Consider the following 19,158-nt stretch of genomic DNA (forward strand, 5'->3'; position numbering starts at 1 on the left):
AGACAACTTGGACCTGGTTCCTTGAAAGGCAGTCGAGTGTACCACATACAGTACCTCCTAAGGCAGTGTTCCCCAACTCCGGTCCTCAAGAGCCACCAACAGGTTGTTTTCAGGATTTCCTTAGTATTGCACAGGTGATAATTACATCACCTGGACAGGCAAGAATTCCATCACCTGGGCAATACGAAGGAAATCCTGAAAACATGAACTGTTGGAGGCTATCGAGGACCGCAGTTGGGGAAAACTGTCCTAAGGAATCAAAGGAACCAATGGAGACTCTAGTGAAAAAAAAATACCCTAGCAGTACAGGTATCTGACTGGATTAGATATTCTGAAGTAGGACTAGACTGTCAAGCAGAAATCACTGAAGACTATCACCAGCAGAGAAGACCAGCATGGGGAAGGTTTAAATAGTAGCACCTGCAGTGTGATAAAACAGGCTAAATAACAAATGAAAAACACATGTTGTCCAAAAAGAATGGACAAAGGAAAAAGGTAATCAGCATCCAGACAGTGACAGAATGAGAACCTGCTTTGGGCAAGCAGACAGAGTGCACGGACAAAAGACACTCACTCACCCTTTTGGAAGATTGGCTTCAACATTGATGATATTGGTTTTGCATTCCACTTTGACAAACGTCGGACAATCTACATTCTCTTTCTTCAAACTTGTATTTGTTATAATGTCAACTTCAATTTTCATGACTGTTTTTCCACCCAAGAAACTGTTAAATTATAAAAAATACACTGGGAAGTTGAGTGTGGAAATATTATATTTACATAAAAAAGTAGAAAAAACGCAATAGCACTCACCAATCAGTGGCAATTCAAACGTCCTTTATTGGAGCATATAGCAAAACATCTTCGCGGTTCAAGGGAGGGAGTGAGAGAGGGAGTGCGACAGGCAAGACGACGACGGCCGTTTCGCACTAATACCGAGCGCTTCCACGGGTCGTCTTGCCTGTCGCACTCCCTCTCTCACTCCCTCCATTGAACCGCGAAGATGTTTTGCTATATGCTCCAATAAAGGACGTTTGAATTGCCACTGATTGGTGAGTGCTATTGCGTTTTTTCTACTTTTTTATTTATATGGACACTTTGTTTCACGCAAGCACCGCCTTTCAGCTGACCGGACTACCTATTGTTGGGAAACTCTCCACATCGAGTTATTAATCTCTGGAAAGTCGAGCTGTGCCGCTTACTTTTTTTCTTTTCTTGGTTTGAATATTATATTTACAGTTGTGGCCAAAAGTATTGACACCCCTGCAATTCTGTCAGATAATACTCAGTTTCTTCCTGAAAATGATTGCAATCACAAATTCTTTGGTATTATTATCTTAATTTAATTTGTCTTAAATGAAAAAACACAAAAGAGAATGAAGCAAAAAGCAAAACATTGATCTTTTCACACAAAACTCCAAAAATGGGCCAGACAAAAGTATTGGCACCCTCAGCCTAATACTTAGTTGCACAACCTTTAGCCAAAATAACTGTGATCAACCGCTTCCGGTAACCATCAATGAGTTTCTTACAATGCTCTGCTGGAATTTTAGACCATTCTTCTTTGGCAAACTGCTCCAGGTCCCTGATATTTGAAGGGTGCCTTCTCCAAACTGCCATTTTTAGATCTCAGACAAACTGTATATTTTGGAGTGGTCTCTTAATTTTTGCTAGGGCTGTATATATATCTAGTATATAAAGCTGAATGTGTGTGTGTATGTCCGGGATTGGCATCTGCACCGTCGCAGCTACAGCCACAAAATTTTGCACAGTCACACGTCTGGACCCCGAGAGCATCATAGGCTATGTTTAACCCCGCGCATTACAATTCACCAAACAATTAAGACCCTATCTACATAATGGGGAAAAAGTGAAAGGAAAAGTGTTGGAGGCAAATTGACAGCTGCCAGATGTGAACAAGGGGGACTTAGGCTTCTTTCACACTAGCGTCGGAATCTCCCCGTCGCAATGCGTCGGGGAGAGATTCCGACGCTAGCGTTTGCTGCACTGCACAATGGAGGCAGCGGATGCATTTTTCCGGCGCATCCGCTGCCCCATTGTAAGGTGCGGGGAGGTGGGGGCAGAGTTCCGGCCGCGCATGCGCGGTCGGAAAAAGCGGTCCGTCGGAAAAAAAAACGTTACATGTAGGGTTTTTTTTCTCCCGACGGTCCGCCAAAGCACGACGCATTCGTCGCAAGACGGATGCGAAGTGTGCAAATCCGTCGCAAATGCGTCGTCAATAGAAGTGTATGGGGAAAAAACGCATCCTGCAAGCACTGTTGCAGGATGCGTTTTTTCTGCAAAACGACGCATTGTGACGGATTTACAAAAAACGCTAGTGTGAAAGTAGCCTTAAAGAATGAGAGCAATGGTGCCAAAGAGTATATGCCGTACAGTTGCTAAGGTGGGGCCCCGACATGGGATACTCACCACACACGGGGATATGAACACACACACAAAATGCGCCACACACTACCACGTGCTTGAACACATATACCACCCTCAGAACACATTTCACCACACATACACCAACCTCACCACATAAAAGTCAAAACACAAAAGTCGCCACTCAAAACTCACCACGCGCAAAATTCGTCACATGAAAAACTCGCCACATGCAATACTAGGCTCACGCAAAACTCACCACACGTGCAAAACGCACCTCATGAAAAACTCGCCACACACAAAACTTGCACACGTGGAAAAATTGCCACATGCACAAAAGTTGCAACACATGCAAAAGTTGCCTCACACAAAACTTGGACATGCTCAAAACACACTACACATAAAACTCCCAACGCACAAAACTCACCATGCTCAAAACTTGCTGCACACAACTTGCTACACTAACCTGTCACATGCAACTCAACAAACAAAAAGTTGCTTCACGCATGTCGCCACACAAAACTCATCTCACAAAAGTCGCTACATGCATGTCGCCACACGCAACTCAACACACATAACTTGACACTTGAAACTTGCCCTAAAACACACACAAGTCTGGTATTATCCTTCAAAAATAAAAATCTGATTAATAAGCAGACAAACTACAAGAGCAACAAATGTACCATATAGGAAATACGGCAGCTGTCAGTCACATGACATGTCTATTCTGTGTATGAGTGAGCTAATACATTATGCCAAGGGGGAGGGCTTCCTGTTGGCGGGGACTTATCAGGCTGCCAATAGCAACCAATCACAGCTCAGCTTCTATTTTGCTACAGTTAATTATTCTGAGCTCTGATTGGTTAATATAGGCAACAAAGGACATTCTCAGCATAACAAAGCTTGTGTGAGGTAATAGCATGTCAGTTAGGGTGTGTTGGTGGAAAGGCTGATGTCAGTCACATTACCTCTATGTGAGAGGATATATAAACTGCCAGTTGCAGACTATTTTTACCACAATAATGCCTCATAAGAAAAGGAATTCCATGGCATGAATGTCAGCTGATACGAAAAGAAAAGCTGCATTACAGGCCAATGAAAAATGTGAAGACCGAGAAACAAGGCTGACACACATGAGAACAGCAGCTGCTTCCTCAAGAGCCAATGAACTTTCTGAGCAGAGGGAAATGAGGCTTGCAGACAAGAGAACAAGAGCTACTTCCTCAAGTGCCAATGAACTTTCTGAGGAGAGGGAGGCGAGGCTTGTAGACATGAAAACAAGAGCTTTTGGAACAAGACTCTTGATTAAGAACCTGTTTCCACATGTAATTGAGGCAACCATTTTGACAAGATGTGCTACTGGAGAAGATGTTTTGATTCCAACAATTCCTCTCATTCCATCTGATTTGCCTTTTCATTTTAAACGCCTCCAGTTTCCTGTTCGACTGGCATTTGCTATGTCCATCAACAATGCTCAGGGACAGTCCTTAAAAGTAGTTGGAATCAATTTACAATCTCAGTGATTTTCTCAAGGTCAACTTTATGTGGCCTGTTCAAGAGTTGGAACAGCCAAAAATCTGTTCGTCTTTGCACCTGAAGGAAAAACTAAGAATGTCGTTTATCAAAAGGCTCTCGAATAAGTAGAAGAAGATTACTTCACATTACTTAGACAATTTGGTTAAATCTGTGTGGAGTATCTCTGGTGTTGAAACATATGTTATGAAATACTTCTATTAGCTTAGTTTTTGCCTTTTAATAATAACATTTCTATCTTCTTGTTTTGTGGTTTTTGTGTGCAGAATACATTTTTGTTAACACATTCTATTTTGCTAACAGCAGTTATTAACCCAGGCGAAGCCGGGTAGTACAACTAGCATATATATATATATTAGTACATTGCATCTTCTTAAGGAGTTAGACAGTACAGTACATGGCACACTATATAGGGAAGTACCAATAGTAAGTGACACATCTATAATCATGGAGCCTAAGGCTTGTTCTGATTGTAACTTCCCACATGAAATTTATATTCCATACATTTTACCTTTTCCCGCTGATTTCTATCTTGTTTGTTACAAACATCTGAATACCAGTGTCTGGTATTATGTTCATTGCGATCTTGGAGAATTCAATCTTATCCACCTTTATACTGTGAATAATTATAAATGGTTAGTCTCAATGTCCTTACCAGCTGTAATATATGATAAAGCATATGATATAGATGCAAATAGAGTAAAGATCTCATTGAGATGACCTCCCTGAATAGCATGTCATCCTCTTAGAGCAGAAATGGGGAACACTTGGTCATTTCTTCCAGGCTCCATAGGTAGATTCTCAGAGAACACATTGCTTGGATGCCCGGACCTGTTTTGCGCAGACAACGTTAGCTACAGCACACACAATGAATGATTACGTCCTGACGTTGGACGTTCTTTGTGGGGGGAGTTAGCATCCTGTGCTCTTGTCCCAATGATGATGAAAGCAGTCTTGTGTCTGCTATGTAATGAATATATGTATGATTCTTTTGTAATGTATGTACACAAGTCCAGTGTCTCTTATGTGACAAGGACTGCTGTACACATAGCACATAGGAGACACAGGGACGGGCATATATGTCTTCTTTGTGATCTAGATACCACAGTGTCTCCTATGTGATAAATGTACACAAGCACCAGCCCTTTGTGATTTATGCAATGCCTTGAAAAATAAATCATACCCCTTGAGATTTCCACATTATTGACTGTTACACCCAAAAACTTATATGTATTTTATTTCTATTTTATATGATATACCATCACAAAGTAGTAAGCATTTGTAAAGTGTAAAGGAAAGGATACATGTTTTTTTTAATTATTAAAGGAAAATAAATAGAAAAATGTGACGTGCATTTGTATGCAGCCCCCTGTAGTCTGATACCCCTAAATAAAATCCTGAGTCACCAATGGCCTCCAGAAATCACAGAATGAGTAAATTGAGTCCAACTGGGTATAATTTGTTCTTAGTATAACTACAGCAGTTCTGTGAAGGCATCAGAGGATTGTTTGAGAACATTAGGGACCAAAAAACATCATGGAAACCAATGAACACACCAGACAGGTCAGGGATAAAGTAGTGGTGAAGAGTAAAGCACTGTAATATGGCAGTCAGGTTTTTCTGGAGTGAGATCATCCCTGTACAAGTAATTTGTGTAAGTTTAATTTGCTGCCATGGTGGCAATGATTTTATGAAAGACGTTTTCCATTTAAGTATGTGCACTGATAGCCATACTGTGATTTGCACTTGTGTGTAAAGGATCTGTTGGAATGCCGCCATTTCCTGTTCTGCACCACGGAGAAGGCATACTTGGAGATAACTACAGGTGTATGGGGAGTGTGTGTATGTGTGGCATGGTTTTAGCAAGTGGCATAAAAGTTATTGTAGTTGTGTTCATAGGGCACATGTGATCAAGGGGTGGGCGTGAGAAATAATAACACTAATAATATAATACTAATAGCTGTTATCCAGATTTTGCAACTACTGTTAGATAGATATGATGAGCTTCAATTTCACAAACTTCAATATTTACTTACTTTGTTATACCTTTCACTGGGCTTTTACCCTTTTTACCCAGGGCTTTCTTAGTTTCTGGTGATTCTGTCATTTTCTTTAATGTGCTTTCATCTGTTAGAATATCTGTCACAGCTGTAAGAGTGAACATTTTGTAATATTATATGTAGAAGTCATACATTCAGCAGTAGAAAATGAACATTGTCTCTATAGGATGGGAACATTTAGGATCTCGAATACAAAACAGGTTTTACATTGGGGAGGGGAGATGACTAGTTTCTAAATGCAACTACTCTACGTTTCGTCTGATCCGGTTTGGATAAATCTCCATCAAAGTATCTACCGCATATCTTGTCCAAAGAAATATACAATAGTCAGCTACATCAGTCTATACTTTGCTTTTTAATATAATGGGTTATATGTGTGAACAATAGAAATTTGTTCATAGGTCAAAGTAGGTTTTTGGCATTTGCACTTAAATATTTTACATCAAAATGATGCCTAAATGATAAAAAAGTAATACAATACAAAATTGTGGCCAGGATTAAATGCTGAAATTTAGTTGTGGGCACAGTGTACAGTAGAAAAGCTTTGTTTAATACTCTATAGATATGTTTGTTACCACAACACTTGGGTTCTCAGAAGTAAAGCTACATTCATACTAGCACTAAGCCCTTCCAATTAGGTTTCAAGCAAGTTTTTGGTCCCTTTTGATGGCAAAATATCAGGGAACATGTTATTACTTTTTCTATCTAAGCATACGTCATTGGGGCTTCATCGGAATCCACAGATCTACTAATTTCCCTTGGCTTTAGTTATGAATAGAAACCATGAATTAGTGTGGATGACTAACGATTTGATTATGCTAAACACTATCTGGCTGATTTTTCATTACTTTTCACTTATACGGTAGCAAAGGCAATCAGTTCCAACTTCTGCACATCTCCATTTATAGGAACATTGGTTAATTTATATTTCCTGCGTAACGATTTTTTTGGTGTGTAGTAGTAAGTGTTCGAATTGTTCGCAGTAGTCTAAGAAAAATACCAGTGGGGCAGCGCAAATAGACAATGTTTTCCATGATAATGATTCATATTGGTGATTTTTTTCTCCAACGAGATGTTCAATTTATGAAGCTCGTTGTATCATGGGCAAATGTTTAAATCCACGGCCACATTAGGCAGCCTAAGTTTGGGGACCTTCCAAATCGTATTTTTTTACTGGTATTAATAAAGAAGAAAAACAGTTTAAGTATATACTGAGTTTCTGTTTTCACACAGTTTAATAATCAGCTGCAGAGCAATTTTGCTCTACATTTTAGATTACTTTTTTTTTTAACTCATGGACTGACCCCATAATATATGCTAGTAAAATGTTTACAGTATATGATATAATGAGTAATGAGGGGGCAGGACATCCAGTATTTAAGTCACCTACACACAAAATATATTTTATAGTCTATAATTACACATTATAGAATAAGTGATATCAAGACCTAAAGAGGTTGTATGAATGAAGTAGACATAGAAACATGTTTTTTAATACATGCTAGATATATAGACATATAGTTAGAGATGATAGATAGGCAGATAGATCAGATGTCACTTCTTACCATTCTGTAGAGCACAACTATCCAGCTGCAGATATGCCCCAGGTCCAATTGACTCACACAGGCTTAAAAGCCCTAAGAAGACCCCAATGTAGGACAACATGGCCATGCTTCTCCCTTAACACGACAAAAACCAAACCTGGCAAATTACAAAAAAACTCAAAGCCATTGTATGTTGCTTCATATCAGCATCTGATGCAGCTTGGGATATCACTTTACTCATGCTTCCTTTCACAGTGGAAATCCTTTTTAAAGGAGAACTACAGGACATTACACTATTAGAGCAAAGAGTTTCAAGTTAGAAAAAAGTCACAAACATACATTTATAAACTGCTATTAAAAATAATAGTTTGCCACTGTATTCTTACATACCGTATATACTCGAGTATAAGCCGAGCCATTTTTTGGGGTTGAAAGTCCCCCTCTCGGCTTATACTCGAGTCATACCCAGGGGTCAGCAGGGGAGGGGGAGCGGGGGCTGTCTAATAATACTCACCCACTCCTGGCGCGGTCCCTGCAGGTCCCTGCATCCCCAGCGCCGCAGCTTCTTCCTGAACTGAGCGGTCACATGGTACCGCTCATTACAGTAATGAATATGCGGCTCCACCTCCAGTAGGGGTGGAGCCGCATATTCATGACTCTAATGAGCGGTAACGGTGACAGCTTAATACAGGAAGAAGCTGCTGCGCCGGCAAAGTAGGGACTGCACCACGCCAGGAGCAGGTGAGTATAACGGGGAGGGGAGCACAGCGCTGAGCGATATTCACCTGTTCCTCGTTCCGGCGCTGCTCCGTCTTCTGCAGTGACACTCAGGTCAGAGGGCACGGTGGCGTGGTTAGTACGTGCCCTCTGCCTGAACGTCAGTGCAGAAAACGCTGAAGATGGAGCAGCGCCGGAACGAAGTCAGGTGAATATTGAAAGTGTCGGGGGCCTGAGTGACGGAGAGGTAAGTATGTGATTTTTTTTTATCGCAGCAACAGCAAATGGGGCAAGTATCTGTATGGAGCATCTTGTGGGGCCATAATCAATGTTTGTGCAGGATTATAAGTGGTAAATATCTTTATGGAGCATCTTATGGGGCCATAATCAACATTTGTGCAGCACTATATGGCGCAAATATCTTTATGGAGCATCTTATGGGGCCATAATCAACATTTGTGCAGCACTATATGGCGCAAGTATCTTTATGGAGCATCTTGTAGGGCCATAATTAACGTTTGTGGAGCATTATATGGGGCAAGTGTCTGTATGGAGCATCTTATGGGGCCATAATCAACATTTGTGCAGCATTATATTGGGCAAATATGTCTATGGAGCATCGTAAGGAAGCCATTATTAACCTTTAGGCAGGATTATATGGGGCATATTTTAATATGGAGCATCTTATGGGGCCATCACAAACTTATATGGGGCTCCTGATTCAATATGGATATTCAAAAACACTTAACCTACTGATGTCTCAATTAATTTTACTTTTATTGGTATCTATTTTTACTTTTGAGATTTGCCGGTAGCTGCTGCATTTTGCCCCTAGGCTTATACTCGAGTCATTAAGTTTTCCCAGTTTTTTGTGGCAAAATTAAGGGGGTCGGCTTATACTCGGGTCGGCTTATACTCGAGTATATACTATATATATATATATATATATATATATATATATATATATATATATATACATATATGTATAATGGAGGGTTAATGCAGAGCTCCCCATATGGCTCATTAGCTGCTGCCACAATTTCACCAGCATGCATGAACATCCCATCCTAACAATATGAGCATCCCAAGATTTCAACCCCTGCTGTAGGTATTACTATTAGATACAAACTAATTACCCTTATATTGGGTTTCTCACATCATTTTTACATCTCTGCCATAAAAGGATGGAGAGGGAAGGTATGAAAACTAAAAATCCATACCAGTCAAAGTATTAGCCACCATAATCACAAAACATCTAAAAATCCAAAAATCCTCTTCTGACAGCTATTTTCTGCAGCCTCAGGAAATGTACCTTGATTCGGTAGCACATGAGTTCAAATACTGTAGCGGGTGGAAAGGTTGGATTTCAATTTGAACATCAGCAGAAGCGCTGACAGCAAAAAAAGGCTAAGTGGGCTCAGAAATTAATCACTGACTGACACTAATTCATCTGTTCTGTAAGTTACGGTAATTGTGTATATTAATTTTTGTGTATACATTAATTTTGCAATGTATAATCCTGGGTGTCATCCATCTTGTTTCTGTAAAGAGGGATTTTAGATGATGTAACTATGTCCATTACACATAATGTAGGTTTCATTGGCAACAAGTGGTAGAGAGATCAAGATTCAGAAATTATAAAACAATACAGACCTCAGTAGTAAGAACTTTACTCACAATGAGGCAATGAACGTGATAGTCACACAATATCATGAAAATTAAAAAACTTACAGGGGTGTTCTGAACCTAAATCTGTTTAATGCAATAATCTAATCGCTTTTCTAATATACTTTTTTTAAAAGTCCCTACCATTCCCTCTCTATCTAGCTACTATATTTTTTTTATTTGCTTCTGTTTTGATGATGTTGCATTTGAGAATCCCCAGTGCATGCTTTCCTGTTTTGAGATTTGTGCATGGGACGTACTTGGACTTTCCAACATGACAAATCCAAAACACAAGGCCAAGTCGACCTGTCATTGGCTACAGCAGAACAAAGTGAAGGTTCTGGAATGGCCATCTCAGTCACGTGACCTCAATATCATTGAGCCACTCTGGGGAGATCTCAAACATGCAGTTCATGCTAGATAGCCCAGGAATTTACAGGAGCTGGAGGCTTTTTGCCAAGAGTGGGCAGCTTTACCATCTGAGAAAATAAAGAACCTCATCCACAACTACCACAAAAGACTTGAAGCTGTCATTGATGTTATAGGGGGCAATACACAGTATTAAGAAATGGGCTGTTAGGTGTCGAGTTCCCGCCTCTGCACAGGGGGAATCTCAAACCATCTCTGCTGCGGTCTTCCATTCTTCTCCAGCCGCAGTGGAGTCTGCTCAGCGGAGACGTCGTTCCCAGCATCTTGCTCAGTCTCACTCTGTGCATAGGGTTACTGCTGCTTTTCCTGCTTCTGCCATTGAAGCCATTGCTGGGCAGTGGCGAGCAGATGCTTTTGGGACTAAGTCCTGCTTTTTCCCTTTTGAGCATGCCCAGGGTGAGATCTCATGTTGGAGATCGAGGGTCACATGCTCAGATGCTGCAGCGGTTCTCATTGGTCCTCCAGGAAGGTCCTGAAGGTGTTAAACTTCTGTGGCAGCTTCCTATTGGTCCTTTATTAGAAGGTCCTATACATGCTGCAGCTATATAAGCTTCGCATGACCGCACAGCCATGCGCTAGTGTACAATTGTAATCGTGTGTGTGTTGATGAGTGCAAGTCGTTCCTTAAAAAACCCATCCCTTGTGTCTGACTGTTCGCATAAGGTGTATGGCTGCAATCTAGCGCCCGGCTGAACTCACAGCGTTAACACACGAAACAGCGCCTACTGCTGTGACCGCCAGTACGGTGCCACGCGCCATTAGAGCACTTCTTTAACCCAAGTCAGGCTGGTTAGTGGCGTCCGCCAGTACGGCACAGTTCGCACTCTCATGCTAATTAATTATTAGTTTTGTTACGTGCGGTACTGCAGCCCTGTGACGCAACAGGGTTCGCTTCCTTCACACAGGGTGAAGTTAACCCGTGTGTGTATTCACATTGTACCGCCATATAGTCCGTCATTACTTGGCAGCAGGTTCCATCTCTGCACGGTGGACCCCGGGCTGCGAACGCACCTTATTCTATCTTATTATTTGGTGCGTTCCGCTAGCCCTAACATGGGCTATATGAACTTTTGATCAGGGTCATTTGGATGTTCTAGGTTGTCATTATGATTTAAAAAGAGAAGGCACAGTAGTTTGACTATAAATAGCTTCACCCAACCACTAACCATGAGTGGAGAAACAGTTTTGGTGTTATCATTCATATTCTCTGAAAAAGGCCAAGAAAGCAAAAATTCTACCAGGGTATGTAAACTTTTGAGCACAACTGTATATACTATAGTTGCTGCTGTTTTGGCTACATTTTCTAACTCTAGCATTTGCATAAACAGGGGAATGTTGGCTTTGTTGGTAATGAAGAGGGGTCTTCTGATCAGACATATAGTAAGTAGGCGTTTGACAGGGAAACACAGCTTATCCTGGTAGTGCACCAATTTTGACTCCTTTGGATAAGTAAAAAAAAATCCATCATTTGCCAGTCCTCCTTGAATATATTATTGATCAATCACAGAGTCTGCTGATGGCACCTCTCCTATATCTCTCCTTATCAATTTAACCTCTCTATGCATTATTTACAGACTACTACTCCAATGTTCTATGTTAAGCACTGAAGTTGTACACCTGAGGTCCTCTCTATAGCCTGTAACATACTAATATGGCTTTTGCATTTTTTTAGCAGCCTCAGAGGTGTAGCTTGGAGTTTAGCATAGGTGGGGTCAAAACACCTCTGAGTGGGTCCTTGACATAGGAAATCATATTTACAATGAAGGTGGAGCACCCTAATCATAGTGGGTGTATCGGAAACTCAGTACAGGAGTACAGGACATTGCTGTTACTTAAATTGTTTGGTTGCGCTATACCAAGTGATGTGAGGTTATATAAGCCCTCTCTGGCTGATTTAATGTGTGACAATGTGTAAAATGGTGCTTGACATTTTTTCAACAATTTGCACTAATTGAATTGCAAATTCTTAGTGTTAACCAGGGTTTGTGAATTTCATGAAATTCAACACAAAATCATCTAGTTATTTTAATATGGCCCCCAGCAATCACACTCAGCACGTATGAATAATGTGACAGTGTACTTGAGCACTCCATATGTCATTATTTTAAAAACTATTCTATATAGCTCTTCTAAAAACGGAGAAAGCTGTCTATTGTGCCACTGAGGGGTATTCATATTTTATAATGGTGATATATTGCTATAATATGCCATGCTATTATGATATTAGGATACAATCTCTAAGAAAAAAAAAGGGTTGACATGTCGTGTCACTTCTCCATCGGGATGCTCAGTGCTGACCGCCTGCTGCGCAGGGAAATATTCAACAAGTAGCCAGCAATGTCTTTGTGCAGGGAAAACTGTGGATTAGCGAGGATCATGGCACTCAAACCCCACTGCTTAGAAAGTGATGCCATATCATTTCTATGGTAAGAATTCTCCTTTCAATAACATGGACAAACTGGACTTTTTTTATCCAGGCCAATTATTGACTCATCAAAAATAATGTGATATGTCTTACAACAAATTTAACCCATTAGGTCACCAAGTGTGTATTGTTCCATAATCTACTTCAGCTAAATATAAGATCCTTATATTGAAATAAAAGCATCAGCTGAGATTTTCTTATCTCATTTCCGATGATAAGATTAAACGTATTAAATCGGTTAATACATTGTGAAATTTCTATGGAATAAAACTATAAACCTGATCCACTTCTTCCACTTTGCATAAAGATATAAAGGACAAGATGATATTGTGCATTGAGGTCATTTTAGGTTGCTCAGTAGCCATTGTTTTGAATTGTCCTAGCTCATACTGCTGGGATCCTTGACTAGTCTGACAGGCTGCCAAAGTCTACAGTAATCCACTGATCCTGATTAGTATGAACAATTGTCACCCGTCATCCTAACAAACATATTATTTCAATCTTCAACTTTGGAGGAAAGTAAATTTTCACTGTGATACTCATAAAAGGAGATTGTGAATACTTCATATCTAGTGATGGGCAAGCACTAAAATGCTCAGGTGCTCGTTGCTCGGGTCGAGCAGATTGGAATAGTCGGGTACTCGGCAAGAACAATGAGCCCAATGTAAGTCTATGGGAAATCCGTGTATTTTTACACGATCCCCCCCAGGGGTCCTTTTAGGGTGTAAAAATGTCTATAAATGATGGAAACACTGCTCAAATGACACAGGGACCTCATGAGGATCACACCTGGAAGCATTCCTGACTCCTAGTTGACAGCCTTAATCATTTTTTTCCGAGATTCATGCCATTATTTCTGGTCCACAAAAACACAGGAAAACAAAACCAAAATGGGTTTTGCTTGGAAATATGTCAAGGTACATCTTTTGCAGGTTAACGACTTGCCTGTAAGGCTAAATATTTAACCCCAGACCGAAAATTTCCTCTCCCACTTAGTCTTAGTTCAGACGCAGCGTTTTTGAAGCGTTTTTCAACTTTAATATTGCGTTCAACCACTACAAATGCATTCACTGGGAAATGTCATTGTAACATTTAACACCCCTAGCTAGTCATGTGGTGTGTGACACATAAGCAGACCCATCTTGTCTCATTTACGAAGGAGGGACTCTTAAAGTCACAGAGCCTATTTTTACTGATGCATCAGGCGGCATTAATCTTCTTAAAGTGCCATTATGAAACAGTGGGTCTCCTAGACTGTTGTAGCTTATGCTGTGAGTGGATGGGCTGCCAAGAATTATGACGCACCACAATACCCCTTTCATAAGATGTCCAGGAGGGCCTCCTGAAAAAGTGTTGCATTGAATTCAAGGCCTGCCCTGTTACCAATTCATATGCACTCCAATAAGCCTTTGAACCCACTTAGTGGATGGGCCCAAGAAAATCCCCTTCACAATATGCATTTTGTACTCCATACGCCTTTGTTTTACACATTGATGGCAAGGCCAGCCCTGCTGCATAGTCAGTCATATGCACCCCATTAGGCCTTGGAATCCACATACTGGATGGGCCCAGGAAAATCCACTTTACAATACGCATGTCACAGGCTACCACGATAGAGAGGTTCCAGAGAACCACAGCGCTCTGGGCCTCGTTCACACACAGTGAACAGAAGCTCTTCACCTGTAATCTGACCTAGCTGCTTAGTTGCTGAGAGCTGGGTCTCTCAGCTGAAGTGGATTTTGTAATCTGATCCTCTATATAGACCCAGTCCTGACTTCAGCTAGTGTCAGTGATCAGTTCTACTGCCTGGCTTGGAGGTTGAAGGAGCGTAGTGTTGGTGTTGGAGGTTTATTTACAGAGATTGGTGTCTGCAGTTTTGGTTGCATGTTAAACCTGTTTTACATCCTAAGTTTATTCCTTCTCTTCCCTTTTCTGTGTTTCCTCTGTGGTTGTGTGAGCATTTGGTGAGTTTGAGACTTTTAGTTACCTTGTCTGTATACCCTGTTATTTGTTGTATTGTTACACTGGTGCAGTCCACCTCCCTTGGGAGGAGAGGGGGCCCCTGATAGGGCCTGCCTAGGAGACAGGGATACGCTGGCAGCTCGGGCCTCCTAACCATCATAGGTACCCCCGAAATAAGGGAAAGCCAGGGCCCCATTTAAGTGGTAGGGACAGGTGCGGATTCCAGTACGCCATCCGGCCCCTTTATCGCCGTTTACGGCGTGACAATGCATTGTGTGCTCCATACTCCTTTGTTTTATACATTGGCGGGAAGGCCAGCCCTGCTGCATAGTCATATGCACCCCATTAGGCCTTGGAACCCACATACTAGATGCGCCCATGAAAATCCACTTCACAATATGCATTTTGTGCTCCATACTCCTTTGTTTTATACTTTGGTGGCAAGGCCAGCCCTGCTGCATAGTCAGTCATATGCACCCCATTAGTCCTTGGAACCCACATACTGGATGCGCCCATGAAAATGCATTTCACAATATGCATTTTGTACTCACATACTCCTTGGTTTTAGACATTGGCGGTAAGGCCAGCCCTGCTGCATAGTCAGTCATATGCACCCCATTAGGCCTTGGAACACACATAGTGGATGGGCCCAGGAAAATCCACTTCACAATATGCATTTTATGCTCCATACTCCTTTGTTTTATACATTCGCAGAAAGGCGAACCCTGCTGCATAGTCATATGTACCCCATTAGGCCTTGGAACCCACATACTGGATGGGCCAAGGAACATTAACTCGTATCTTTAATGGTATGATGGTTCCCTCTTTGCACAATTATTTACAGGAGAATTTGGCAATTTTATTTGACATGTTTTTAACACTAAGGTTCAGATACGGCTTTAAAAAAAGGCAAATACTTGCAATACAAGGCAATTTTATTGCAAACTACAAAATTCAAGGAATAGTATGATTGAATAGTGTGAGTGCGTACACTTTTGTATGTGTTAACATACACAGGTTACTAAGTACATATAAGAATTAAATAAAAATAGTGATTACATATATATATGAAGATTAACTACATACAGTATAATTAGATCATCACCAAGAGGCTTTTAAACATCATCATCTGGAATATCAGAGAAGCAACACCAGGACAGAGAACCCCTGGGAGATTACCTACACTGCATGGGGCGTCCCCAATTATGCAGGTATCAGCATACTGTACATGTACAGGTACCCCAGTTTTGGCATCTGTCTTAGTCATGTTTCTCTGGTCTTACATAGTGAATAACACTATGTGGTAACTCAAGTTTCACCCACACCTTCAAGTGGCCACTTTTCAAGGTTGGATGAAACTGAGATATCATGGAATCATCAGATGAGGGGCCATAAACCCCTAGAAAATAAAAGCCATAAGGATTTAGATCAAACCACTACTGGCATAGTTTCAGTAAATCTTAATGTTTTACAATGAAAAACTGCAAACATATAGAGGCTTAGAACTGTTTGTGAAGTGAATAAACAAACATTTATCAAGATTGTGTCACTATGAGCATTGTTTGTCACATCTCTAAATGTTTTATAAGAAATGCAGCTATGTGATTGTCTGAATGCATTCAGTGTACAGTATTTCAATCTTGTTTACAAATCGCCAATTGTATATTCTCTATTTGTTCACTTGAGGCAGACAAAGTTAAGGCTCGCAAGGAGAGAAACAAATATAGTGGACAAAGCTATATTTTTAATGAACGACTGAGGCAAAGTAACAACATTGCTTTATCAAATTTATATGAAGTGAATTGTGTCCAATGTTAGCAACCAGGCAACACAAAAAGGAGCTTTTCAAGTGAGCTCTTTAAAGGGAACCTGTCACCCCCAAAATCGTTGGTGAGGTAAGCTCACCATCATCAGGGACTTATCTACAGCATTCTTTAATGCTGTAGATAGGCCGCCGATGTTACTTGAAAGAGGAGAAAAAGACGTTAGATTATACTTACCCAGGGGCGGTCCCGCTCCGATGGGTGTCTCAGGTCCGCTCCGGCGCCTCCCATCTTCATTCCATGACGTCCTCTTCTGGTCTTCAGGCCGCGGCTCCGGCGCAGGCGTACTTTGTCAGAGCAAAGTGCTGCAGTGCACAGGCGCCGGGCTTCTCTGACCTTTCTGGCGCCTGCGCACTGCAGATGGGAGGCGCCGAAGCGGACCTGAGACACCCATTTGACCAGACCGCAGCGGGACGGCCCCTGGGTGAGTGTAATCTAACGTCTTTTTCTCCTCTTTCAGGTAACATCGGCGGCTTATCTACAGCATTACAGAATGCTGTAGATAAGCCCCTGATGACGGTGAGATTACCTCACCATCGATTTTGGGGTTGACAGGTTCCCTTTAAGGTGCACAAATGTTATGAAGTGTTTTCCAACAAGGATGTGGTTCCACCAGAGGGGGGTACCTTTTGGAAAAATAGATTAGTACTATTACAGCCCCCCTTGACTAAACTTCACCGGCCTATAACAGTACAAAGAACGTTCACCCTGGTGATCTAGTGACAGTTATTCAAGATACATTGCAGGAGACAGAGTTAAGAAGTAGGCCCAATGGAATGCCATGCCCAATTCCCAAAAATGGGGTCCTTTTTGGACTGATTAAAATAGTGCCATCACAGCTCCCTAGACCTAAATGCCCCGTACAGACCACGTTCACCCTGGTGATCTACTGGCAGGTACAGGACAGATTGCAGGAGACCGAGTTAAGAAGTAGGCCCAAAGAAATGTCATGCCCAATTCCCCAATGTGTTGTCCTTTTTGGACTTAAAAATATAGTGCCATCACAGCCCACTTGCCCAAAATTCACCAGCCTATAACAGTACTGAGCACATGCACCCTGGTCATCTAGTGGCAGTTAAAGGACACATTGCAGGAGACAGACTTAAGTAGGCCCAATGTAATGTAATGCCCGATTCCCAATGTGGGGTCCTGTTTTTACAAAATGAAATAGTGCCTTCACAGCCCCCATGCCCAAAAATCACCAGCCTATAACAGTACTGAGCATGTCCGCCCTGGTCATGTCGTCGGAGATAAGGAAGAGACATTGCAGGAGACAGAGTTAAGAATTAGGGCCAATGTAGTGGTGTGAGTCTCTATGACTTGTAATGCAGTGCATGATCTGCCAAACTATTCCCCAATGGGGGTACCTTTTTTAAAAATACACTAGTGCCATCGCATGCCCCTAGCCCAAACTTCAAGGCCTATAACAGTACTGAGCACGTTCACCCTGGTGATCTAGTGGCAGGTATATTTTAGATTGCAGGAGACCGAGTTAAGAAGTAGGCCCAATGTAATGACATGCCCAATTCCCCAATGTAAAATCCTTTTTTTTTTTAAATAAAAGAGTGCCATTACAGGTCCCTTGGCCAACATGCACCGCACAGAGCACGTTCACCCTGGTGATCTACTGGCTGGTACAGGACAGATTGCAGAAGACAGATTTAAGAAGTAGGCCCTATGTAATGTCATGCCCAATTCCTTAATGTAAAATCCTTTTTTTTAAATCAAAGAGTGCCATCACAGGCCCCTTGGCCAACATGCACCGTACAGAGCACGTTCACCCTGGAGATCTACTGGCAGGTACAGGACAGATTGCAGGAGACCGAGTTAAGAAGTCAGCCCAATGTAATGCCATGCCCTATTCCCCAATGTGTTGTCCTTTTTTAAAAAAATAAGAGAGTGCCATCACAGCACCCTTGGCCAATATGCACCATACAGACCATGTTCACCCTGGTGATATAGTGGTTCTGGATGAGAAGGATGAGAATAAGGAGAAGGATAAAAACAAACAGACCAAATCTGGAAGCGCATACCTATGTGTGGATGTCAAGAGGTGCATGAGAATACACCTCCTCAAAAGAGAGAATGTATTTGAGGTTATGTTTCGCTGTTTTCACTTGGTGGTGTACACCAATCCAGGCCTTGTTCATTTTTATAAGAGTCAGCCTGTCAGCATTTTCAGTAATCTGTTATAATTCCACCAGGGGCACTAAAAACCCTCTCTGACAGAACGCTAGTAGCAGGGCAGGCCAGCACCTCCAAGGCGTAGAGAGCCACTTCATGCCACATGTGTAGCAATAATTAAAAGGCACAGAGGAATCACAGAGGACGTTTGTACGATCTGCAAGGTACACCCTCACCATCTTCCCAAACATTGTACTTCTTGTGACAGCACCCCTTGCCTCTGTGCCGCCAAGATGGGAAGGTCTGTCCCAGAACTTGGCCATTGTTCCCCTACCTGGGCTGGATTGTACTTCTGTCTCTCTGGCTTGGAGTCCTTGGTTGTACAGCAAACTCTGACATCTGCTGCCAGCGTTCTCACATGAGAATTTTCTAATTAATTCCGCTACAAGGGCCCTGTGGTCCTGAAATATTTTAGTACACCTCTCTGCCTC

General features: G+C 41.7%; 1 protein-coding gene across 2 annotated transcripts in view; it reads right to left on the reverse strand.

Moving 5' to 3' along the window:
• The window catches only part of LOC138665091 (BPI fold-containing family B member 6-like), a 52,328-nt gene extending 44,599 nt beyond the window's left edge, over positions 1-7,729 (reverse strand). The window contains exons 1-4 of one of the 2 annotated variants that reach the window (XM_069752265.1): positions 7,544-7,729; positions 5,955-6,066; positions 4,430-4,534; positions 579-725 (exon numbers count right to left, since the gene is read on the reverse strand). In XM_069752265.1, the coding sequence (XP_069608366.1) occupies positions 579-725; positions 4,430-4,534; positions 5,955-6,066; positions 7,544-7,649 (470 nt within the window). In that variant the 5' untranslated portion in view covers positions 7,650-7,729. The remainder of the gene's footprint in view (positions 1-578; positions 726-4,429; positions 4,535-5,954; positions 6,067-7,543) is intronic. The other variant, XM_069752266.1, reaches the window with a different exon arrangement.
• Between the last annotated feature and the right edge of the window lie 11,429 nt (positions 7,730-19,158).

This window comes from Ranitomeya imitator, chromosome 2, assembly GCF_032444005.1.
Source record: "Ranitomeya imitator isolate aRanImi1 chromosome 2, aRanImi1.pri, whole genome shotgun sequence".
Classification (NCBI taxonomy): Eukaryota; Metazoa; Chordata; class Amphibia; order Anura; family Dendrobatidae; genus Ranitomeya; species Ranitomeya imitator.